We start from the raw sequence: 25,399 nt of genomic DNA on the forward strand, positions 1-25,399 counted from the left end.
TTGGGGCTATGTAAAACGGGTCCAAATGGCTCTTTGGGTGGTAAAGGTTGCTGACCCCTGCCATAGATCGACTTCTCCTCCATAAATCTGTCCAAGCCCCTTTTAAAGCTATCCAGGTTAGTGGCCATCACCACCTCCTGTGGCAGCATATTCCAAACACCAATCACACGTTGCGTGAAGAAATGTTTCCTTTTATTAGTCCTAATTCTTCCCCCCAGCATTTTCAATGGATGCCCCCTGGTTCTAGCATAGTGAGAAACAGAGAAAAATTTATCTTTGTCAACATTTTCTACCCCATGCATAATTTTATAGACTTCAATCATATCCCCCCTCAGACGTCTCCCCTCCAAACTAAAGTAAATTTAAGTAAATTTAAGTAAAGCAACTGTCTCTCCAACTGTCTCTCCAAATTTAAGTAAAGCAACTGTCGCTGTCTCCTTATTGCATTAACTCTGCTTTGTAAGTATTATCCACACAACAAGGGGCATACCACCTCTGGTACTAGAAGAGTAGATATGCATCATGGCTAGAAGCCAGTCTGACTAATAGTCACTGATAGTCCCATCCTCCACAAATATGTCCATTCCCCTTTTAAAATCTTCCAAGTTAATGGCCATCAGCACACCTGGTGGCAGTGAGTTCCACAGTTCATCTGTGCACTGTGTGAAGAAATATTTCCTTTCAGTTGTGGGGGGTGTTTGTGTGTCTCATGCCAGACAGGTCCCTCTTTTCGATCAATTTAAATCATTTCATGCCAACTTTTCACGCAACTTAGGCTCCCCACAGTGGCAAACAAACAAACAAAATTAAAACAATTAAAACAACTTAGCCCCCCCCCATTACATCGGTGGATCCTGCCGTCCCCTCCCCCCCCTTTTTAGGGGATTTGATAGTAGGTTGCCATCTGTTGGGTTGGGTATTCGGATGCTGCATTTTAATGGGGTTTGGCTTTAAGGTGTATAGAGCCATATTTATTTATTTAATTAATTCTGGTATTTATTGATTTTATTTCGTGCTCTATTTGTATATTTTGTTTGTTCACCGCCCTGAGCCCTCCGGGGGAGGGTGGTATACAAGTATAATAAACAAACAAACAAACAAACAAATAAAACAGGTACATTTATATATTTTTGTTTTAAAAAATAATGAACTCCCCCTTTCTTTACATCTATCAAAGCACCATAATCCTCCCCTCCACTTTGGCTACATGCCTCCTTAAAAGAAACCGAGATGAATATCATGTAACAAATTGGTCTGTTGTCTAATTAAAGAAGTCAGCCGGCTGTTAATGAGATGAGGTTTAGTCAACTGATGATGCGATTAAATTGCTGAAGCTTGGGCCTTTTCCACACGAGTTGTTTACGACACATCCTTCCGCCAAATGCTACATTTTTTTCTTTGAATTTTGCATGGGTTTTTTTTCTCCCTTTGGTTCAGGAAATATTTTCCCTTCATTTTTCCTGTGCTTTTTTTCCCCCTGAGCACTTTTACTGCAATTTTAAAAAAACCAAGCCAGCTTCCCTTGAGCGTGCAACCATGTCGAAGCAGTCTTTACATCAAACCGCTGGCCTTTACCCGCGCCCAACCTCCTCTTCAACCATTTTTTCCTCCCCCTCCATTTTTGAAAGGACTAAAAAAGAGAGATAAGAAGCAGGAGAAATGAGATCCGTTCTATCAGTTTCACATAGTGCTTTGATTTAACCGTTTAGGTACAAATACAAAGATTGGATAAGCTTTGTCATGTAGGTTACGTTAAGAAGAAGAAGAGTTGGATTTATATCCCCCCTTTCTCTCCTGTAAGGAGACTCAAAGGGGCTGACAATCTCCTTTCTCTTCCCCCCTCACAACAAACACCCTGTGAGGTAGGTGGGGCTGAGAGAGCTCCGAAGAACTGTGACTAGCCCAAGGTCACCCAGCTGGCATGTGTTGGAGTGCACAGGCTAATCTGAATTCCCCAGAATAAACCTCTGAAGCTCAAGCAGCAGAGTGGGGAATCAAACCCGGTTCCTCCAGATTAGAGTACACCTGCTCTTAACCACTACGCCACTGCTGCTTAAGGGAAAGATGCACTCTGTTCCCAGTTAGGATTCAGTTAAATTGACAAGAAACTGTCGCAGTAAACTGTGCTTTGCTGCAGCTTTTATTTGGCCGAAAAAAATGTGGTTTGGGGGCGTACGTGTGTGGGCTGCATCTGCTCCAGTAGGTGTTTTTTTTGGCTTCCATTTTGTGTGGAGGCTGAGACATTTTTTGGACTTGCTGCTTCAACGTGACTACGCAGTAATGCTAGAGCGCCTGCACAGAAGAAAACAAGGGGAAGGGTTGTTCTTCCGCATCACGGACAGAGGTGGGATCCAGCAGGTTTTACAGGTTCCCAAGAGTAGGTTACTAATTATTTGTGTGTGCCGAGAGGGGGTTACGAATGGGTGATTTTGCCACGTGGTTTTGGCCTGAGTTATGCCCCTCCTCTCAGCAGTAGCGCGCAGAACTTGAAGCAGTCTAGCAGGAGGCGCACCGGCGTGCGTGGCAGCCTGCGCCTGCGTGCATTCGTTTCCCGCCCAAGAACCGGCGCAGCGGCTGCGTCCTTGCCACAGCCCCGCCCAGGAATGCCCCGCCCCCAGAATGCCGGCCCACGCCCCCGTCGTGCCCCGCCCAGCCCCATTGGCACTATGCCACAGTTTGAATCCCACCACCATGGGAACCTGTTACTAAAATTTTTGGATCCCACCACTGGTCATGGATGCCGTCCCACTGCCATTAGGAATAACGTTTTCAGCAGCAGCGTGTGGAATGAATGCAACTGAAGAGACAAGGGGGGAAACGAAAGGGGGAATAGAGGTGTGCGGAATGAACTCACGGGAAACATGTCCAAGACACAATGTTCAACCAGGGGGGAAATGTATAGTAAGCAGTGCATGCGGAAGAGGCCTCGCGTGAGGGGAAAAACAGTTCCAAAGCATGCTGCGCATCACCGAAATCCATTTTCACAATCCCCATCAAACAAAAACACGGCATGACTAATGCACGTACTGTTCTGGCTTACGCCAGATGGGCGTAAGCCAGAACAGCAAAAGCACCGCATTTCATAAACAGGCACTTTCACAGTTCCCTTCAAGCAAAAGAGCCACATTTACTTCCATCTCTGGGATGAGGCCGGTACCTCAAAGAGCTGCGCAACTTAAGAACATAAGAAACCTACCTGTTGTTCCAGTGTTGTCCCTGTGGCGTCTGTTTCAAAGTGGGAATCGCCTGCTTTTTTATTTGCGTGCAGCCTCCTCAGTCACGTCAAGAGGAGGATAGCATGGGTCACTCTATAATGTTTGTAGTGTGAATACTGAGAAATATTGACAAACGTCACCCTGATCAGTCTCCACCCCTACAATCTTCAGGTGTTTCCCAACCTGGATCTGGTAGCCCTATTCAAAGGCCAATTCAGAGGTGGGATCCAGCAGGTTCTCGCAGGTTCCCGAGAGTAGGTTACTCATTATTTGTGTGTGCCGAGAGGGGGTGACTAATGGGTGATTTTGCCACGTGATCTTTGCCTTAGTGACGCCCCTCCTCTCAGCAGTAGCGCGCAGAACTTGAAGCAGTCTAGCAGGAGGTGCGCCGGCGTGCGTGGCAGCCTGCACCTGCATGCATTCGTTTTTCGCCCAAGGACCGGCGCAGCGGCTGCCTCCTTGCCACAGCCCCACCCAGGAATGCCCCGCCCCTGGAATGCCCGACCACGCCCCCGTCGTGCCCCGCCCAGCCCCACTGACGCTACGCCACAGTTTGAATCCCACCACCATGGGAACCTGTTACTAAAATTTTTGGATCCCACCACTGGGCCAACTCTATGGTTTGCCATAGATTCCAGACATGTCCCTCCTCAAATCCCCCCCTCCACAGACGTCCCCCACATTTCCAGGGATTCCCAGAGGCCAGAGGGATCCCATTGGTGAGGGGTACAGTCTCTCAGACCTCCATCCCAACTGCGTGTGCAACCAAGGAGTTACCACAAAAGGGCTCAGTTTTGCAAAACAGTGGAAACGAACACAAACACGAATCACAGGTGCGTAATTCTCAACTCCTCCTCCCCTACCCCCAATCCATTAGCACACACGTAACAAGATAACTTTTAACAGAAATAGGGTGGGATTTTATTGCTTCAGCTTCCTGCCTGCGCCACAGAACTACAATACCCAGAAGCCCTCAGTACAGAGCCATGACAGTTAAACCAGTCTGAAAGACGGAATTAAAAAACATGCCATAGATTGACCTTGGTCTAGAAAGGAGGAAGACAACCTATTCCCTTCTATGACAACCTATTCCCTTCTATGACCCTATTTCATTGGCACCCCTTTGGCATCTCCCTTGCAGGGCAGGGTGCCCTTTGAGTGACCTCTCTCTTGCAGCTGTTTTCTGCAAGGCATTTAATCTAGCTCTGCCCATCAGCCTGGGGAAAGAATAGCCCAGTGTGCTATTTATACCTTGAAGCCTACATGGCAAACCGAAATAGCCCTGGGAACATTCACAGACACGATTAAAACGTTTGCTGCCATCCGAAGAGAAGTCGCACATTAAATTCCCCCAAACCCGTAAGATTCGCCCTCCCCCACAGACACACTCGATTAAACCTCTTCCTTCCTCGCCCCCTTTCCGATACCCGCAAGTGCTGATTAGCAGATTCGCCCGGGATGTAATGATATGTGACGCAGGAGACAGATGTCAAATCAATCCACGCAGAGATGACATTAAGGCTATTAAGCCTGGTTTGTGTTGCAAGATGTTCGGGTGAAAGACAGGGTTGGAATTTGATATGAACATCCTCTGCAAAATGTACTTTTACTGTGGGATCACCGTGGGCTCAAAGGACACACAGGGTAGCCTGACCAGCCTCAACTCTTAAGCAGAAATCCCAAAGAATTTTTTTAATTTAAAACCTGAGCACGCCTCTTCTTTTGGGATTAGGGTGGTGGAGTTGAACGACCTGGAAGAAGAGCAGATCCGAAACATTTTTACCCAAATAAAAGTGTGCAAAAACTGTGTTTTAATTTTCACGGTGAAGTTCTGAGCTCAGGCGTTCAGTAGGTCGTGATGGGGTTCTTCTTACAACAGCCACAATGGGAAGGAATAAAGGATCTCGAGCTAAATGTATTTGTGACAAGGTCACAGACTCCCAAAAAGATGATGATGAAGAAGAAGAAGAGGAGGAGGAGGAGGAGTTTGGATTTATATCCCCCCTTTCTCTCCTGTAAGAGACTCAAAGGGGCTTACAATCTCCTTGCCCTTCCCCCCTCACAACAAACACCCTGTCAGGTAGGTGGGGCTGAGAGAGCTCCGAGAAGCTGTGACTAGCCCAAGGTCACCCAGCTGGCATGTGTGGGAGTGTACAGGCTAATCTGAATTCCCCAGATAAGCCTCCACAGCTCAGGCGGCAGAGCTGGGAATCAAACCCGGTTCCTCCAGATTAGATACACGAGCTCTTAACCTCCTACGCCACTGTGTGTTATGACACTATGGCTTTGACATACATGCACCCCCTGCCAGAGGCATAATGTATGCCCATCCATATAAGACCTTCAGAGAAAACACACACAAATACCACCATGACATACAAGCTAAAGTGTCAAACTAGGATCTGGGAGATCTGTGTTAAAAATATGCTCTTTGGTACAAAATTCTCCGGATAATCTTGGGCCAACCAATCCCTCCACAGGGTTCTTGGAAGGATAAAACTGCCTCATTCAGCAGGGCTCTTCTTATATTCTTACTAGCAGGTCCGGCCACGCGTTGCTGTGGCAATTGTCCTCCTCATCACAGTCCGCAACCCACACAGATGTCCATGCAGGTCCAATGATCCCCAGCATAGCCTTTTGGGGTGGTCAAATCGAATCCCTTTTTCCCTTTCCAATGCACATCGTTATATGGTGCTGTCTTGTTTTTTTAGTATAACCCTTCCCATTTCACAACGGAACTGTCCAGAGTGTGAATCCCGATGTCCATGAGGTGTGTGAGGATGAGCTGGATGTGTAGGAGAGTATGTGTGTTGTGTGGTAGCAGTGGGTGAGGCACAGAGAGTGAAAGTTACCTGCATGTGTGTGTGGGGGGGGAACCCCACCTGACATCTCACATGGCAAAGTTTGTATGTGTTTCACTTCCACTCGTATTACCAAACAGTATTACCTATTTACTGTTTTCACTACTCATCTCTGCCCATCTGCATGAACATCCTAAGCCCTCAGGCCACAGACAGACAGGCTGCATGAACATTCTAAGGGTGACAGTTAAACAGAGGCAGCTTCATGGCCTGGTGCGCCAGGAAAAAGACGTTTTACCTGGCTCAGGTATGGACTTTCAGTGGTTTGAAGGTCCGATTACCGGCCCGCAACAGGGAGGGATGTCCTGAGAAAATTTGGGGGCGATCCGTCCAGCAGCTTCTGAGGGAGACCATCAGGGACAAACACACTGTTAGATGTTTATATATAGAGATGTTGGACACAGTTTGATAAACTTTATATAATGTATAAATATTAACGTAAAGGCCTTTAATCCTGAAAGGTTTTAATGTTTGGTTCTTGCCGCCTTAGTGACCCTATTTGGGAGGAAAGGTAACGTAGAAATGCTTTAAATAAATAAATAGTTGGCCAAAATGCAGCGGAAGCCATTTTAGTAATGTCAGGTTTGGGTCTAGTGGCCTGCAAATTTTGATTTTAAAAATGTTTTATCGCCTGGAAAAGACCCGTGGGGCCAGGAGTCAGAACTGGAGGGACGCAGCAGGTATAGGCAGGGACTTTCATGGAAGAAGGATGAATAAACATTGCTGGCCTTTAAAACCCTATTTCTCCATCTCCACCCCAGTTAGCAGCATTAAATCAAGCAGAGAGAGAAGGAGAAGTAGAAGAGGCTGCAGGGTGCAGTTTATTGTGGCTTGGAGGGATGACTCATTACAAGCTACAGACCCATAAAAGAAGCTCCGTCTGCTTCATGTCGGAGGAAATTGCTCTGTATGCTCAAAATCACTGGTGGTGAAAAAAGCACAAATCATAAACACAGCTGGCAGCTTTCTCCAGCTTTCTCCTGAAGAGAAGTAGACTCTAATCTGCCCATGCACTGTCCAAGGGCCAAAGAAGAAGAGTTTGGATTTACATCCCCCCTTTCTCTCCTGTAGGAGACTCAAAGGGGCTGACAATCTCCTTGCCCTTCCCCACCCCTCACAACAAACACCTTGTGAGGTAGGTGGGGCTGAGAGAGCTCAGAAGAACTGTGACTAGCCCAAGGTCACCCAGCTGGCGTGTGTGGGAGTGCGCAGGCTAATCTGAATTCCCCAGAATAAACCTCCACAGCTCAAGCAGCAGAGCGGGGAATCAAACCCAGTTCCTCCAGATTAGAGTGCACCTGCTCTTAACCACTATGCCACTGCTATGCGTCAGGACACAGGTGAGCAACCGGACTCTCCCTCACATGAACATTGGGAGACCTCACCTTTAAAAACCCTCACTCACTCAGCACTGCAAAGGGGGAAGAAGGAACTTCCTGTTTCCTTTCCACTCTACTTTTACCAGTGGAAAGGGCTGCAAGACACTACCCTTTCCACTGGTGAAAGTGGGGTGGGAGGGATACCAAACACCTTTTCCCACCTTGCAGTGTCCCCCTGTAGCAGCAAGTGAATAAGTGCTTTTTAAGGTGAGTTCCCTCAATGTAGGACTAACTGCCCGTCCAGACGCACCTGTCCACATAGAATACTATGTAGTTATGTTCTAAGATAGCCCCCTTCCTGCACCAAGAAGAGCTGGACTCGGACTGCATGTCCTAATTTCCATAGTTCTATCAGAAGAAATGGGGTGTGTGTTCAGGGCTGGCACCTGGTTGATTAAGGTACATTCCTAACCCCTGGTTAGGGCCAGAGGTGGGATCCAGCAGGTTCTCACAGGTTCCCGAGAGTAGGTGACTAATTATTCGTGCTGAGAGGGGGTTACTAATTGGTGATTCTGCCACATGATTTTTGCCTTAGTTATGCCCCTCCTCTCAGCAGTAGCGCGCAGAACTTGAAGCAGTCTAGCAGGAGGTGCACCGGCGTGCGTGGCAGCCTGCGCCTGCGTGCATTCGTTTCCCGCCAAGGCTGCGTCCTTGCCACAGCCCAGCCCAGGAATGCCTTGCCCCCAGAATTCCTGGCCACACCCTGCTGTGCCCCGCCCAGCCCCATTGGTGCTATGCCACAGTTTGAATCCCACCACCATGGGAACCTGTTACTAAATTTTTTGGATCCCATCACTGGTTAGGGCCATATAAATTGGAGACAATGATTGCATCTAGTTGATTGGAATGTATCCCTGTCACTGTCACTGCTTTTAGATGTATGTACTCTGCCTGCTAAATGTAACCACTGTGTTAATGGAACATTCTTTCTTTGATCTGTTTCACACACTTGGTAGATAATTAGTCTTGTCCTTGACACTCCTGTACTCCCACGGGAAGAGGGATATTTCCATTGCTCAGTGGGGACAGGAGGCCAGGTGGCTTTATCTGTTCCTGTCACTGACCTTGGGGCCCATTTAGGCTCCAATGTAACTCTTTCTCACATGCTTTGGGGAAATGGGAGAAGGGATTGGCTTAGGACAGGGGTAGGGAACCTGCGGCTCTCCAGATGTTCAGGAACTACAATTCCCATCAGCCCCTACCAGCATGGCCAATTGGCCATGCTGACAGAGGCTGATGGGAATTGTAGTTCCTGAACATCTGGAGAGCCGCAGGTGGGGTGGGGGGGGGGGGGGGTGGGGGGGGGGGGGGGTGGGGGGGGGGGGGGGTGGGGGGGGGGGGGGGTGGGGGGGGGGGGGGGTGGGGGGGGGGGGGGGTGGGGGGGGGGGGGGGTGGGGGGGGGGGGGGGTGGGGGGGGGGGGGGGTGGGGGGGGGGGGGGGTGGGGGGGGGGGGGGGTGGGGGGGGGGGGGGGTGGGGGGGGGGGGGGGTGGGGGGGGGGGGGGGTGGGGGGGGGGGGGGGTGGGGGGGGGGGGGGGTGGGGGGGGGGGGGGGTGGGGGGGGGGGGGGGTGGGGGGGGGGGGGGGTGGGGGGGGGGGGGGGTGGGGGGGGGGGGGGGTGGGGGGGGGGGGGGGTGGGGGGGGGGGGGGGTGGGGGGGGGGGGGGGTGGGGGGGGGGGGGGGTGGGGGGGGGGGGGGGTGGGGGGGGGGGGGGGTGGGGGGGGGGGGGGGTGGGGGGGGGGGGGGGTGGGGGGGGGGGGGGGTGGGGGGGGGGGGGGGTGGGGGGGGGGGGGGGTGGGGGGGGGGGGGGGTGGGGGGGGGGGGGGGTGGGGGGGGGGGGGGGTGGGGGGGGGGGGGGGTGGGGGGGGGGGGGGGTGGGGGGGGGGGGGGGTGGGGGGGGGGGGGGGTGGGGGGGGGGGGGGGTGGGGGGGGGGGGGGGTGGGGGGGGGGGGGGGTGGGGGGGGGGGGGGGTGGGGGGGGGGGGGGGTGGGGGGGGGGGGGGGTGGGGGGGGGGGGGGGTGGGGGGGGGGGGGGGTGGGGGGGGGGGGGGGTGGGGGGGGGGGGGGGTGGGGGGGGGGGGGGGTGGGGGGGGGGGGGGGTGGGGGGGGGGGGGGGTGGGGGGGGGGGGGGGTGGGGGGGGGGGGGGGTGGGGGGGGGGGGGGGTGGGGGGGGGGGGGGGTGGGGGGGGGGGGGGGTGGGGGGGGGGGGGGGTGGGGGGGGGGGGGGGTGGGGGGGGGGGGGGGTGGGGGGGGGGGGGGGTGGGGGGGGGGGGGGGTGGGGGGGGGGGGGGGTGGGGGGGGGGGGGGGTGGGGGGGGGGGGGGGTGGGGGGGGGGGGGGGTGGGGGGGGGGGGGGGTGGGGGGGGGGGGGGGTGGGGGGGGGGGGGGGTGGGGGGGGGGGGGGGTGGGGGGGGGGGGGGGTGGGGGGGGGGGGGGGTGGGGGGGGGGGGGGGTGGGGGGGGGGGGGGGTGGGGGGGGGGGGGGGTGGGGGGGGGGGGGGGTGGGGGGGGGGGGGGGTGGGGGGGGGGGGGGGTGGGGGGGGGGGGGGGTGGGGGGGGGGGGGGGTGGGGGGGGGGGGGGGTGGGGGGGGGGGGGGGTGGGGGGGGGGGGGGGTGGGGGGGGGGGGGGGTGGGGGGGGGGGGGGGTGGGGGGGGGGGGGGGTGGGGGGGGGGGGGGGTGGGGGGGGGGGGGGGTGGGGGGGGGGGGGGGTGGGGGGGGGGGGGGGTGGGGGGGGGGGGGGGTGGGGGGGGGGGGGGGTGGGGGGGGGGGGGGGTGGGGGGGGGGGGGGGTGGGGGGGGGGGGGGGTGGGGGGGGGGGGGGGTGGGGGGGGGGGGGGGTGGGGGGGGGGGGGGGTGGGGGGGGGGGGGGGTGGGGGGGGGGGGGGGTGGGGGGGGGGGGGGGTGGGGGGGGGGGGGGGTGGGGGGGGGGGGGGGTGGGGGGGGGGGGGGGTGGGGGGGGGGGGGGGTGGGGGGGGGGGGGGGTGGGGGGGGGGGGGGGTGGGGGGGGGGGGGGGTGGGGGGGGGGGGGGGTGGGGGGGGGGGGGGGTGGGGGGGGGGGGGGGTGGGGGGGGGGGGGGGTGGGGGGGGGGGGGGGTGGGGGGGGGGGGGGGTGGGGGGGGGGGGGGGTGGGGGGGGGGGGGGGTGGGGGGGGGGGGGGGTGGGGGGGGGGGGGGGTGGGGGGGGGGGGGGGTGGGGGGGGGGGGGGGTGGGGGGGGGGGGGGGTGGGGGGGGGGGGGGGTGGGGGGGGGGGGGGGTGGGGGGGGGGGGGGGTGGGGGGGGGGGGGGGTGGGGGGGGGGGGGGGTGGGGGGGGGGGGGGGTGGGGGGGGGGGGGGGTGGGGGGGGGGGGGGGTGGGGGGGGGGGGGGGTGGGGGGGGGGGGGGGTGGGGGGGGGGGGGGGTGGGGGGGGGGGGGGGTGGGGGGGGGGGGGGGTGGGGGGGGGGGGGGGTGGGGGGGGGGGGGGGTGGGGGGGGGGGGGGGTGGGGGGGGGGGGGGGTGGGGGGGGGGGGGGGTGGGGGGGGGGGGGGGTGGGGGGGGGGGGGGGTGGGGGGGGGGGGGGGTGGGGGGGGGGGGGGGTGGGGGGGGGGGGGGGTGGGGGGGGGGGGGGGTGGGGGGGGGGGGGGGTGGGGGGGGGGGGGGGTGGGGGGGGGGGGGGGTGGGGGGGGGGGGGGGTGGGGGGGGGGGGGGGTGGGGGGGGGGGGGGGTGGGGGGGGGGGGGGGTGGGGGGGGGGGGGGGTGGGGGGGGGGGGGGGTGGGGGGGGGGGGGGGTGGGGGGGGGGGGGGGTGGGGGGGGGGGGGGGTGGGGGGGGGGGGGGGTGGGGGGGGGGGGGGGTGGGGGGGGGGGGGGGTGGGGGGGGGGGGGGGTGGGGGGGGGGGGGGGTGGGGGGGGGGGGGGGTGGGGGGGGGGGGGGGTGGGGGGGGGGGGGGGTGGGGGGGGGGGGGGGTGGGGGGGGGGGGGGGTGGGGGGGGGGGGGGGTGGGGGGGGGGGGGGGTGGGGGGGGGGGGGGGTGGGGGGGGGGGGGGGTGGGGGGGGGGGGGGGTGGGGGGGGGGGGGGGTGGGGGGGGGGGGGGGTGGGGGGGGGGGGGGGTGGGGGGGGGGGGGGGTGGGGGGGGGGGGGGGTGGGGGGGGGGGGGGGTGGGGGGGGGGGGGGGTGGGGGGGGGGGGGGGTGGGGGGGGGGGGGGGTGGGGGGGGGGGGGGGTGGGGGGGGGGGGGGGTGGGGGGGGGGGGGGGTGGGGGGGGGGGGGGGTGGGGGGGGGGGGGGGTGGGGGGGGGGGGGGGTGGGGGGGGGGGGGGGTGGGGGGGGGGGGGGGTGGGGGGGGGGGGGGGTGGGGGGGGGGGGGGGTGGGGGGGGGGGGGGGTGGGGGGGGGGGGGGGTGGGGGGGGGGGGGGGTGGGGGGGGGGGGGGGTGGGGGGGGGGGGGGGTGGGGGGGGGGGGGGGTGGGGGGGGGGGGGGGTGGGGGGGGGGGGGGGTGGGGGGGGGGGGGGGTGGGGGGGGGGGGGGGTGGGGGGGGGGGGGGGTGGGGGGGGGGGGGGGTGGGGGGGGGGGGGGGTGGGGGGGGGGGGGGGTGGGGGGGGGGGGGGGTGGGGGGGGGGGGGGGTGGGGGGGGGGGGGGGTGGGGGGGGGGGGGGGTGGGGGGGGGGGGGGGTGGGGGGGGGGGGGGGTGGGGGGGGGGGGGGGTGGGGGGGGGGGGGGGTGGGGGGGGGGGGGGGTGGGGGGGGGGGGGGGTGGGGGGGGGGGGGGGTGGGGGGGGGGGGGGGTGGGGGGGGGGGGGGGTGGGGGGGGGGGGGGGTGGGGGGGGGGGGGGGTGGGGGGGGGGGGGGGTGGGGGGGGGGGGGGGTGGGGGGGGGGGGGGGTGGGGGGGGGGGGGGGTGGGGGGGGGGGGGGGTGGGGGGGGGGGGGGGTGGGGGGGGGGGGGGGTGGGGGGGGGGGGGGGTGGGGGGGGGGGGGGGTGGGGGGGGGGGGGGGTGGGGGGGGGGGGGGGTGGGGGGGGGGGGGGGTGGGGGGGGGGGGGGGTGGGGGGGGGGGGGGGTGGGGGGGGGGGGGGGTGGGGGGGGGGGGGGGTGGGGGGGGGGGGGGGTGGGGGGGGGGGGGGGTGGGGGGGGGGGGGGGTGGGGGGGGGGGGGGGTGGGGGGGGGGGGGGGTGGGGGGGGGGGGGGGTGGGGGGGGGGGGGGGTGGGGGGGGGGGGGGGTGGGGGGGGGGGGGGGTGGGGGGGGGGGGGGGTGGGGGGGGGGGGGGGTGGGGGGGGGGGGGGGTGGGGGGGGGGGGGGGTGGGGGGGGGGGGGGGTGGGGGGGGGGGGGGGTGGGGGGGGGGGGGGGTGGGGGGGGGGGGGGGTGGGGGGGGGGGGGGGTGGGGGGGGGGGGGGGTGGGGGGGGGGGGGGGTGGGGGGGGGGGGGGGTGGGGGGGGGGGGGGGTGGGGGGGGGGGGGGGTGGGGGGGGGGGGGGGTGGGGGGGGGGGGGGGTGGGGGGGGGGGGGGGTGGGGGGGGGGGGGGGTGGGGGGGGGGGGGGGTGGGGGGGGGGGGGGGTGGGGGGGGGGGGGGGTGGGGGGGGGGGGGGGTGGGGGGGGGGGGGGGTGGGGGGGGGGGGGGGTGGGGGGGGGGGGGGGTGGGGGGGGGGGGGGGTGGGGGGGGGGGGGGGTGGGGGGGGGGGGGGGTGGGGGGGGGGGGGGGTGGGGGGGGGGGGGGGTGGGGGGGGGGGGGGGTGGGGGGGGGGGGGGGTGGGGGGGGGGGGGGGTGGGGGGGGGGGGGGGTGGGGGGGGGGGGGGGTGGGGGGGGGGGGGGGTGGGGGGGGGGGGGGGTGGGGGGGGGGGGGGGTGGGGGGGGGGGGGGGTGGGGGGGGGGGGGGGTGGGGGGGGGGGGGGGTGGGGGGGGGGGGGGGTGGGGGGGGGGGGGGGTGGGGGGGGGGGGGGGTGGGGGGGGGGGGGGGTGGGGGGGGGGGGGGGTGGGGGGGGGGGGGGGTGGGGGGGGGGGGGGGTGGGGGGGGGGGGGGGTGGGGGGGGGGGGGGGTGGGGGGGGGGGGGGGTGGGGGGGGGGGGGGGTGGGGGGGGGGGGGGGTGGGGGGGGGGGGGGGTGGGGGGGGGGGGGGGTGGGGGGGGGGGGGGGTGGGGGGGGGGGGGGGTGGGGGGGGGGGGGGCCGGGGGGGGGGGGGGGGGGGGGGGGGGGGGGGGGGGGGGGGGGGGGGGGGGGGGGGGGGTGGGTGGGGGGGGGGGGGGAAGGGGGGGGGGGGGGGGGGGGGGGGGGGGGAAGGGGGTGGGGGGGGGGGGGGGGGGGGGGGGGGGGGGGTGGGGGGGGGGGGGGGGAGATCTGCTCAAGTATTCATGATTTTTTAATCACACCTCCCATAATACGATGGTTTTGCTTTTTTTTAAAAAAAAATTACAGAACAATCTTCTCCGGGTCTGAGTCATGATCCATTATGATTGTTACTACAGTTTTAAGATGTCCCTAGAGTAGAAAAAGAGGAAATCAGATCCGATAAGAGTGGCCGTCCAGGAGCTCCGTAGAACCCCAGAACAACACCCAACCCGCAGACCCTCTCATGATGCAAGTCAAACACTTGTCCTCCTGTGCAAAGAATCAAACCAAAGGGCTCTGGAGGGCCCTTCTGGTTTCGCGTAAACAGCGAAGAGGCCTTGGCAAAGATTTCTCCCTTGTACAGTCCACCAACCAAGTCCCTGGGACAGGCCAAACACACAGGATGTCAGAAGGACCAACTGGAGGTATTTCGAGGGAGATGCTCTGCCATTCATATCTGGGTGGGGGCGTTAAAAAGCCCTTTTCGTTTGCAAATCACTGAGCGGAGCTACCAAAGGCAAGGCCCCGAAGCCCTGTCTCAGTTCCTAATGTGGTCCCCCCCAACCCCCACCCCGCCTGCTACTAAAACTGAACTGCTGATCAGAGAGCTAACGCAACGAGGCCCTGAAATATATTTTTTCTCCCCACCACAAGGCACAATCCCCTGCTCCCCATTTGTATTTTAAATCTGCCGTCAGGATTGGAAAACCGGCACGAACGTGGCAAAAGCCGGCTCAATTGGCCACAGGGTGCTTCTCCGTGCGCAACGATCGCGGCAAAATGCTCCCAAAGCAAGGAGGAGGCTGCCTCGTTTCGTCTGCATCCCAAAAAGTATGTCCCCTCGACAGGACTGTGCATCTCCTTCGAATGTTTCAACACCAGCCTCTCCCGGTATGCAGAATGGGTCTGCATCTCCGGAAGAAACAACTAAGCGGGACTAGCAGTTTGGTTTTCCAAGACAAGCGCTCTCCAGGTCTCTCCGCTGGGAAATGAGGAGGAGGATACAAAAGAACAGAGCTGTGAGAGAACTTCAGAGGCCTCAAGTCTTCCCTCACAAGACAGTGAATACAAAGGGGGAAAAAACCCCAAACGAAATCAACAGGGCCGAGCCTAGCAGAGAGATCTGGGGCAACACTGAATTTTTGGAGCAGCCGTTTGGAGATGCAGAGAGAAAACAGCCATGAGGTATATTTTTGACAGTCTGTAAGTTTCAAGTCATGGTCAACCAAGGTTTAAGCTAAAAAACACAGAGGGCAATTGGGGGCCTGCCCACTCACCGTCAATCCGGTCTCATCTCCTACCTGCTATGGATGTGGGGACCCTTGGATGTAAATAATCCTCAGATAAAATACACCTCCTCCCAATTCCTACCTTTCAGCTTATGCTGAAGTCTCGGGCTGTGTTTGGTTATTTATGCTTGGGATAAGTTTTTAAAAAAGGAAAAACAAAAAGACACACCAATGCCGGAACGAGAAAAGAAAGAGAGAGGGCGAGAATCGGAAGTTCCACTCACAAAGAGGTACAAAGCAAAGAGACACAGAGGTTTTTCCTCGGAGGCTGGCAAGCACCGTATGTGGGATGGGAGGTGTGGGGTGCGCGGGTGTGTCTCGAGTAGCCAGCCTGGACTGGCCTCCAATGTATGGAGCTGCGTTTCTTTCACACGATCTCTCTTCTCAGCCTTGGAGATAAAATGTTCGGTTTGGATGTGGGTAATTGTCTCGAAGTTGTGTACAAGGCTCTTCTCAAGGTTCATTCCTAGCTGCTATCCTTGACTGGCATAGGAGTTTAATTCAATGATGTATTTGCCTTCTTTATACTTTTGACTGCTTTCGAATGCGTGCTCCTAAAAATGCACACATAAAAAAAAAAGATCAAGACGGCGGCATTGAGAAGGGGAGTACAGGCTGTGGAATTCATTGCTACACAGTCACTGGTTTAGGGGTCTTAACTGGGCCAATGCATGAAGGAAGGTCCATCAGTTCTTGATCTGAGACTGCAAATGCCCGAGCAGATCAGGTGCTTGGGAGCAGCAGCAGCAGCAGGCGGCCATTGCTTTCACATCCTGCCTGTGAGCTCCCAAAGGCACCTGGTGGGCCACTGCGAGTAGCAGAGTGCTGGACTAGATGGACTCTGGTCTGATCCAGCAGGCTAGTTCTTATGTCCTTAAAGTCATTGCTTTCACATCCTGCCTGTGAGCTCCCAAAGGCACCTGGTGGGCCACTGCGAGTAGCAGAGTGCTGGACTAGATGGACTCTGGTCTGATCCAGCAGGCTCTTTCTTATGTCCTAAGCTAAGTCATATTCTAAGATCCTACCTGTGAGTCTCTAAAGGTATTCAGGCTACCAAGTAGTAGCAGAGTGCTGGACTAGATGGACTCTGGTCTGATCTAGCAGGCTCTTTCTTATGTCCTTAAAGTCATTGCTTTCACATCCTGCCTGTGAGCTCCCAAAGGCACCTAGTGGGCCACTGCGAGTAGCAGAGTGCTGGACTAGATGGACTCTGGTCTGATCCAGCAGGCTCTTTCTTATGTTCTTAAGGCCATTGCTTTCACATCCTGCATGTGAGCTCTCAAAGGCACCTGGTGGGCCACTGCAAGTAGCAGAGTGCTGGACTAGATGGACTCTAGTCTGATCCAGCTGGCTTGTTCTTATGTTCTGTGGTTAAATGGAACCTCTTCTTCAGATGCAGTCTACCTCTGAATATCAGTCGCTCAGAGAAAACAAAGGGAGGTATCAGGCACAGCTGATGTCCTCATGGAAGTGTGGCCATCTTCCCTTGCCTCTAAATGGGTAGGGACAGGTGCCAGCTGCTCACTGGGGAAGGAAAAGGCACTCTGTGCATATCTTGAGTTATTTTTTATTATACAGAAGTTCAAATCTTTCTTTTAATTTTTTTTTTAATTACTGGGATTTGTGCAGAAATAAATCCACAATGCAAATACATCATATTTCCAGAAGCTAAATGGGGAGGATAGGACCTCCTGATCCCATCCCTCCCAAATAATCTAAAAAAAAAGAATTAGGGTCAACTATGGATGTGAGCCTCCTTTAATGTAAAAATCAAAACATACAATCTCCTGTGGGGACACATCTGAACTCTGTTTGCCTTTTTTTAGCTTCAGCAGCACCCGCTGTATTCCTCCAGTTCACCTCTGTGCATTATAATTGCTTTATGGTGTATTGCCTTCTTAACTTTCTAAAGCACTGTATCGCACTGTTGGTTCCCAGTCTGCATCCAGCTACTCTGAGTTCTCTGCAAGTTGTGTAAACTGTAAGACAAAATACAAAGCAAATGAATAATATCTATTTTATGGAAGAAGAGAGACAGCAGGAGGAAAATAAAAAAAGGAGATCTGAACTTAAGGTCAAGCAGAAAACAATGACTTGGATTAATATGATATTATTGTGCTTAAATGACTTATTGAATAATATGATTTGCTAGATAGTAAAGAAGTTTAATAATAGATAAGTAATTGATATATAAGATGAAAAGTCAGGGGAAAAAAAGAAGCTTTTTAGAAAATGTAATATAGAGACAAGTTCAGTATTTAAAGTATTGTTATTTTCCAGCAAAAATGTACATTGCAGAGTAACAAAAAAAAATGGAATAGACCTGGAACCGAAATATTACATACACGGAGCCAATTATTGTGGTAGAAGAGTCTACCATAGAAATAGACAGTTTTAAATAGATAAATCTTAAGGAGTCTCTTGGCTGGAAATAATGGAAGTGAAATATTACTGCTAGCTCTTATAAACTTGATCTAAGATTGATACATATACCAACAAAATGTATGTTATTGGACAGAAGATACTACAATGTTAGATATCCATGTTATGGTGTTAGTTCTGAGCATTTGAGCTATGGTTGTTATTGTCTCTTTTAACAAACCTTACAATAACTCCGCATTTCAGTAGCCTCTTTGGGAGACGAAGCAATTGAGGGGCCCTCCCTCCCTATAATATCAAATGGATCCTGCCGCCCCTTCCCTCTGGTTTTTAAAGGGAATTTGATAGTAGGCGCCATCTTTTATGTGGATTTTAATAATGCTGCATTAATGGGGTGGGTTTATTTTATTAGAGCCTATATTTTTGATACTGAACAGATTTTAAAGTTGACATATGTGCTCTATTTTATTGTTCATCACTCTGATTCTCTAATACGGGGGAGGGCGGTATATAAACCTAACCAATAAATAAATAAATAAATAAATAAATAAATAAATAAATAAATAAATAAATAAATAAATAAATAAATAAAATTTCTATTAAAAAAAAAGAGCAGATTTATTGACTGCAGTATTTGGCAATAAAGATCAGTCCACAGGGAAAACGTTAGCAATTCTGGGATGGAGTCCTGGGGCTGAAAGCAAGAGACCCCAAATCAAGTCCCCAATTGTCCAAGTTGCTATTTCTTAACAAGGAAAACAGAGATGTGAATAACAGAATGCGAACTGGACTGGTAACTGGACAGACAAGAACGCTGCAGAAATCAGTTCAGCGATGGCTCGTTTTCTCTTTTCGCAGAACTGAAGTATCGTCAACACTATAGCTGCGTTTTGAAAAAGCTGTGTGTGTTGCAACAGAAAAGAAACTCACAGAGACTCGCTTTTATTTTGAACTGATGGTATTTCAGAAACATAATCCTATTGTTTCAAGGACCGAAGTGTTCGTGCGCTGCTTGTGCGAACTCCCCAGTTCCCTTTTTTTTTGCAACAGGATCAAGTTCGTGGATCTAGTCCAAGAGCTCAACTGAGCTCTCAGTTACCACCTGCTTACCAGTCAGCTAACCCAGCATCCAGTTTTGCTGAAGCAAAGGGCAACTCTGGGCAAATCTATTCTCCTAAACCCAAAGATATTTCAGCACCCTGCCAGGATTTAGGTATTTAGATGGTTAAGAGATTAGCCAAGCAATCAGACGAGTTCATATTTTCACTTCGAATACCTTATCCGGGACACCTTTTTATAACTTTTTCAGGGTTGGACGTCACTGTTTGTCTCGTCAATCAGAAAGTGCAGAAAAGGTTACAAATATTTATTAAATGGGGTGCTGTGTGGTTTCCGGGCTGTATGGCCGTGTTCTAGCAGCATTCTCTCCTGACGTTTCGCCTGCATCTGTGGCTGGCATCTTCAGAGGATCCTCTGAAGAGTTTCCTCTGGAAAGAGTTTCCAGATGTTTCGCCTGCATCTGTGGCTGGCATCTTCAGAGGATCCTCTGAAGAGTTTCCTCTGGAAAGAGTTTCCAGACGTTTCGCCTGCATCCACTTGCTTTCCATTCCTACTATCAAATCCTCTGAAGATGCCAGCCACAGATGCAGGCGAAACGTCAGGAGAGAATGCTGCTAGAACACGGCCATACAGCCCGGAAAACACACAGCACCCCAGTGATTCCGGCCGTGAAAGCCTTCGACAATACATTTATTAAATGGACAGCCAGCCGTCTCTTGACCTGACCCTTGGAGATGCCTCTTTGTTTTATTCCATTAATTAGAAAGCAAAGATATAACTGCAAGTGGTAATTCGCTGCCAGGTTAATGGGAGGGGGAGGTCACCTTTTGAAATTGATCAGAAGGATTTAATTAATTAATCTAAACTGATCAACTAAAAGCTGCGGCCCTGAGCCTACGCTTCTCTGTCCGACAGGCGGGCACATTTAGGGACATAGCGTGGTCAGAATGCAAGCAAATCCCCATAGACGTCTTCCCAGGTTCCCTTTTAAGGCAGCGACTTCAATGTTGTGGATCCTGAAGGGTCTTAAGAAGCTGGAAAAAAACCCCTAGAGATTGCCCTGCAGACTTAGGAGCAAAGGCTCATTCCGCACATGCAGAATAATGCACTTTCAAACTGCTTTCAGTGCTCTTTGAAGCTGTGCGGAATGGCAAAATCCACTTGCAAACAGTTGTGAAAGTGGCTTGAAAATGCATTATTTTGCATGTGCGGAAGGGGCCAGAGAGATCTAAGTCAACAACTCATCTCACCACCTGGCATACATCAAAAGCCTCGGCAAGGCCTTGAATTCTGCCTGGAGGAAGGTACGCACAAATGACAAAGATGCTTTATCAACAGTTAAACTCTTGGTCCGTCCAAGTCATGACTGGCAGGGGCTTCTCCAGGGCCTCAAGTCAGGGAGCATTTTCCCCCCTGGAGACATCAGAGACTAAACCTTTGATGTTCAAAGCATCTACTCTGCCACTTAGCCATACTTTTCTCTTCCAAGATTGCTTCCCCTATCTTTCTCACAAACCACATTCACAAGGAGTCATGGGGGTATATAAAAGTATAGTTCCTGCATGTACAGGGTGGGTGGGTGGGGGGAGCCTGTTAGGCCAAGAGGCCTGGCTAGTGCCCCAGAATCCTCCGTACGGAACCACTATGCCCGTTGTAAAGGCTCAGGTGTACATCAGTGGACAAGTTGATATGGAAAGGGTTTCCTGAAAATAAAGGTTGAAAGCTATTACTCTGATTTGCAGGCACTTCATGGAGAGAACCGAGAAATATACTATAAGGCAGTGGTGGCGAACCTGTGGCACGGGTGCCAGAGGCGGCACTCAGAGCCCTCTCTGTGGGCACGCGCAAACAGAGTGCCCCCCCCCCCCCCCACACACATCTAGACTTGCCTGGAACCGCTGGGCTTGATTATTAGCATTAAACCTAAGACCTAGTTTTGGAGAAGCAGTGTAGGTAACCCTGTTAAACCCCACTGATTTTCATGCGAAGAACTAAAGCGCGATCATTTACCTGGGAGTAAGCTTGGTTGCTGGCAATGGGGCTTGCTTCTGAGTAAACCCGCCTAGCGTCGTGATTCACCCATTGGAAGAGTTGCATGGTTGTTTCAAAGCAAAGCCACCGATTAACACCAAGTTTACTCCCGAGTAATGCACGCTTCTGAGCCAGCCGTTTTTTCTAAACTAAAACATCAGTATTCAAGTTAAATTGCCGTGTTGGCACTTTGCGATAAATAAGTGGGTTCTGAGTTGAATTTGGGCACTTGGTCTCAAAAAGGTTCGCCATCACTGCTATAAGGGCAGGACTTTCTGATTAATTTATCTGACACTTTTATTCCTCCTTTCTCCAAAGTTTGCAGGGAGATGCAAACTTCGCCCATTTCATCATCACAACAACCCAGTGAGGTAGGCTATGCCAAGGGTCCTGCCCTAGCGGGGATTTGAATTCACATCTCTCTGGTCTTCACTTCTCTTTCAGGAGGCGTAGCAATTATTTCTTTTTAAAAAACACTGAAGACATTTACATTCCAGTCTAAGCGTACTGCCCTTTAGCTTGTTCAAGAACAGTTTTCCACCACGTGAATGAAGAGAGAAAATGAGATTTAGCTCCAGCCTTTTCCCAGCCACCCCCCCCCCCCCCGGGGGAAGGGGAGCAAAGCAAGAAAATGTGGATACTCACGTATTTCCAGCCCAGCGTGGTTTTGCAATTTTCACAGTAAATGTCGGCGACCGCATGTAGACCTGTTAGCAGAACCCGTTCCTCCGCAGGGCCACAACCAACATTAACTCTGCAAATCAGCAGGATTTGTGGGGGGGGGGGAGGGAGAAAAAAGAGAGGCAACTTAGTTCCACAGGGGTATTTGGAGGTCTGCGAAAAAGTACAGAGGAAAAATGGCTGACCACTTGCACTATTAGGACAGGCTGAAGCATTGGGGGGTTTTGGGATGGGGGAAAAAGGGCAACTGTGAGAGCTGGGAGAGAAACAAGAGAACTTTGTAAAATGATGCACGGAGTGATGAAACTGGAAATAATTTTTCTTCCTCTCTCATAATACTGGAACTTTGAAGGGGGGGGGGGCGTCTAACCAAGTAGATGGACAGGCTAAAGTAGGTTCAGGGCATGCTACATAGCCGTGGTGGTGAACCTTTGGCACTCCAGATGTTATGGACTACAATTCCCATTAGCCCCTGCCAGCATGGCCAATTGGCCATGCTGGTAGGGGCTGATGGGAATTGTAGTTCATAACATCTGGAGTGCCAAAGGTTCGCCACCACGGCTATATAATAAGTTCTTTACTGAGACACAAATTAGTGTTCAACTCTGGTGCCCCAGATGTTCATGGACTACAATTCCCATCCGTCCCTGCCAGCATGGCCAGAGTGCCAATGGGGCATGTGGCAGGGACGGATGGGAATCATAGTCCATGAAAATCTGGGGGCGCCAGAGTCGGACACCCCTGAATTAGCTAATAGAATTGACTGCCAAGAGATGGGATGATGGACTGCAACTTTAAAATCGGAATAGACTAATCCTTGGAAGGAAAATCTACTTATGAATGGCTATGAGGCATGATGGCTAAGTAGTACCTCCAGGCTTAGAGTACCTCTACATTCACGGGATTGCTTTTGGCTTCAACAGCCTACTTGCAAGATCTTCGAGGAGTAGCTACATAGCCACTATGAGGCTGAGAACTTTTTATCTTCTCCAGAGGGGAAGTCGAGCTTCCAGACCTCATTCCCATGGCAACCTCAACAGTGTCCTCGTCAGAAACTGTTCGTGAATTTTATCATACATTCCAAACTCCGTCCGATCAAATTTATCTGACAAGGCACTGATGGAAAAAATTGGCATGATGTGGTAGGTTGAACACTAAATTTGAAGCGCATCTTCACGTTGCAAACACTACATCATAGGTGTCAAACTCGCGGCCCTCCAGATGTTATGGACTACAGTTCCCATCATCCCCTGCCAGCATGATGCTGGCAGGGGGTGATGGGAACTGTAGTCCATAACATCTGGAGGGCCATGAGTTTGACACCTGTGCACTACATCAAACACTGTGTGTTTGTGGCAAGCATGTAACATGTGGATGTCACATAAGAACATAAGAACAAGCCCGCTGGACCAGACCAGAGTCCATCTAGCCCAGCTCTCTGCTACTCGCAGTGGCCCACCAGGTGCCTTTGGGAGCTCACAGGCAGGATGGGAAAGCAGTGGCCTTAAGAACAGAAGAAAGAGCCTGCTGGATCAGACCAGAGTCCATCTAGTCCAGCTCTCTGCTACTCACAGTGGCCCACCAGGTGCCATTGGGAGCTCACATGCAGGATGTGAGAGCAATGGCCTTCTGTGGCTAAGTGTACATGCATCTTTAAATACGAGCATGTCTTAGGAGCAGGATACTTTGGACTATACGGGCACCAAGATTTTGGCTTTCTAGCCTAATAATTTTGATTACTTGTGAGTACTGATGGCGAATCCCTAGCAATTTCGTCTTTGTGGTTGTATCAGATAGCCTGGCAGGCATGGTCCCGTATCAGGTACGGGCATAGATACAGTGCAGTGTTTAACGTACTCAGCTGCCCCGTTTCTCTCCATGCTATTCCCCGGACTTGCACATTAGGAAAAAGGACATCATGACAGAAGAATCTGAGCTTTTGTGTGTGTGTTTTTTTAAGTCAAGTTTCGAGTCCATAAGACTGCAAGTAAAAATAATATTACTGACAGATGAAAGCATATGGGCAGCAGCTGGTAAAGTCAGAAGACAAACTATATCAGATTTCCATTAAATTGAGCGGTGTGAGGGGGGTACGGTTCAGTATCCAGAATTGGCTACTTGCCCCCCTCCCCCGCAAGAAGAATTGACACAATTATTTTGCATAAAACGGGTAAAATGAATTTTACTTTGCAACACGCATCCAGGTTGCAGAACGCGGTATTTCACATCAAGTAACTTTAACTCAGAATTACATTGGTTTGGAAGGAAGGGGGGAAAGCAGGAAATACACAGCCCCGTATCCTTGGTAACGGAAAAACGACAGTGATGTTTTACCAAACCCCCCCCTCCAAAAAAAACACAAAAACACCACTCACACTGAATTGAAGAGGTACGCCCGCCCTTGGCTTCCTTGGAAAGACTGCAAGGCAAGCAAAAAATAAAAATAAAAAAAATCAATAAGGCTGGTACCGTACAAAACCACCTGGCGCAAAAAGATTTAAATATCATCCCTGGATAATGCTGGCCACAACTGTAGTGGTGCAGGCAGCAGGGAGGGGGGGCTTAGGAAGGCTCATGCACTGGACCAGGGGTCTGCAACCTGTGGCTCTCCAGATGTCCATGGACTACAATTCCCATCAGCCCCTGCCAGCATGGCCAATTGGGAATAGTAGTCCATGAACATCTGGAGAGCCACAGGTTGATTCTAGTCCAGGGGTCTGCAACCTGTGGCTCTCCAGATGTCCATGGACTACAATTCCCATCAGCCCCTGCCAGCATGGCCAATTGGGAATAGTAGTCCATGAACATCTGGAGAGCCACAGGTTGATTCTAGTCCAGGGGTCTGCAACCTGTGGCTCTCCAGATGTTCATGGACTACAATTCCCATCAGCCCCTCCCAGCATGGCCAACTGGGAATTGTAGACCATGAACATCTGGAGAGCCACAGGTTGATTCTAGTCCAGGGGTTTGCAACCTGTGGTTCTCCAGATGTTCATGGACTACAACACCCAATTGGCCATGCTGGCAGGGGCTGATGGGAATTGTAGTCCATGAACATCTGGAGAGCCACAGGTTGCAGACCCCTGCCTTGGACCCAGAAGTAGCATGCCAGGCCCCTACAAATCTGGTCCCGTTTTGACCTCCTTGCTTCATGCAAAGTGAAACTGATGCTACCAATGGGTGGGTGGTAAGTCCTTTGGCAGCCTGGGCGGGGGGGGGGGGCGGAAATGCCCCACCTTGCTCCCCTTTGGAAACAGCCCTGAAGGGAATAATTCTAGAAACCAATAAGAGCGTTGGAGGCCGGCAGTCGGAAGAACAGGGAATGCATCAAGGAGAACATCAGGAGAAGGTGGGAATGGAGGAAGCCAAGACCCGAGCAGGGTATAAGGAAGAAACCAAGGAAGAGGGGTTAAGCTTGGTCTGAAGGAAGAGATAGGCTCCTGAATCGCACCGGACAGTTGTGCAGGAAGAAAAACCGGGCACGGGCTTTTTCACAGTTCTCGGAACACTCCTTACCCACGAACACACAAATTCCAGACTTATTTTTGCATAGAACACGCCCAGAAAAGACACTCAGGATTCTCCCAAAAGGTTGGGGCCGCCACCTATTTCCTGCAGGTCCAGCTCACCTGCCCCGCCCACATCGCGGCTGCCAGGTACCTTTTGAGCTCTTGCCAGCCCTCCCTCGACAAAACCCCAGCTCCGTTTTAAGAGCCAACGTTGCAAATTTTGCCAAAAACACCCCTCTGCGACGCTCAGCGGCTGGAGCGAAGGAGGACACAGTTAGCCGCCTTCATTCCCCCACTCTGATGCTTCTCAAACAACATTTGGTTTGCATTAAGAGTTCTGGCTAGGAAAATTTCCATGTCACGCACAGGGCTCTCGAAAGGCCCACCCGTTCTTTGAGAAATACGTTAAAAGCAGGACAATCAGAAGATGGGAAACAGCAGCTCCTTAGCCTGGCAAACCCCCCCCCCCCCATCTCAAAGTAGCCCAAGCGAAGGAGGAAGAGTGGTTTTGAATATTCCCATCCAAAAGGCCAAGAATATTTCTCCGCCGCTAATGGGAAGGAATCCACCGCAGCACTTCCAAAAAATAACGGCTGCTTTGGCTTCTAGACTCAAACTAACCAACGATATAAATCCAGGTACGCAAAAAGTCCGCAGACTTCCTGGTGCGCAAGAAACAAAGTGTCCTTGGACCACGCCTGCCTCTAT

The 25,399-nt window shown here is 56.2% G+C and overlaps 1 protein-coding gene across 2 annotated transcripts in view; it reads right to left on the reverse strand.

The window, feature by feature from the left end:
• Positions 1 to 13,730: 13,730 nt before the first annotated feature.
• Positions 13,731 to 25,399, reverse strand: part of YPEL2 (yippee like 2) — an 81,229-nt gene continuing 69,560 nt past the window's right edge. The window contains exons 3-5 of one of the 2 annotated variants that reach the window (XM_048518445.1): positions 23,558 to 23,601; positions 21,147 to 21,255; positions 13,731 to 15,586 (exon numbers count right to left, since the gene is read on the reverse strand). In XM_048518445.1, the coding sequence (XP_048374402.1) occupies positions 15,506 to 15,586; positions 21,147 to 21,255; positions 23,558 to 23,601 (234 nt within the window). In that variant the 3' untranslated portion in view covers positions 13,731 to 15,505. Of the gene's footprint in view, positions 15,587 to 16,334; positions 17,012 to 21,146; positions 21,256 to 23,557; positions 23,602 to 25,399 lie in introns of those variants that run through there. The other variant, XM_048518444.1, reaches the window with a different exon arrangement.

The sequence above is a fragment of the Sphaerodactylus townsendi genome, linkage group LG16 (genome assembly GCF_021028975.2).
Source record: "Sphaerodactylus townsendi isolate TG3544 linkage group LG16, MPM_Stown_v2.3, whole genome shotgun sequence".
In the NCBI taxonomy this organism is placed as follows: domain Eukaryota; kingdom Metazoa; phylum Chordata; class Lepidosauria; order Squamata; family Sphaerodactylidae; genus Sphaerodactylus; species Sphaerodactylus townsendi.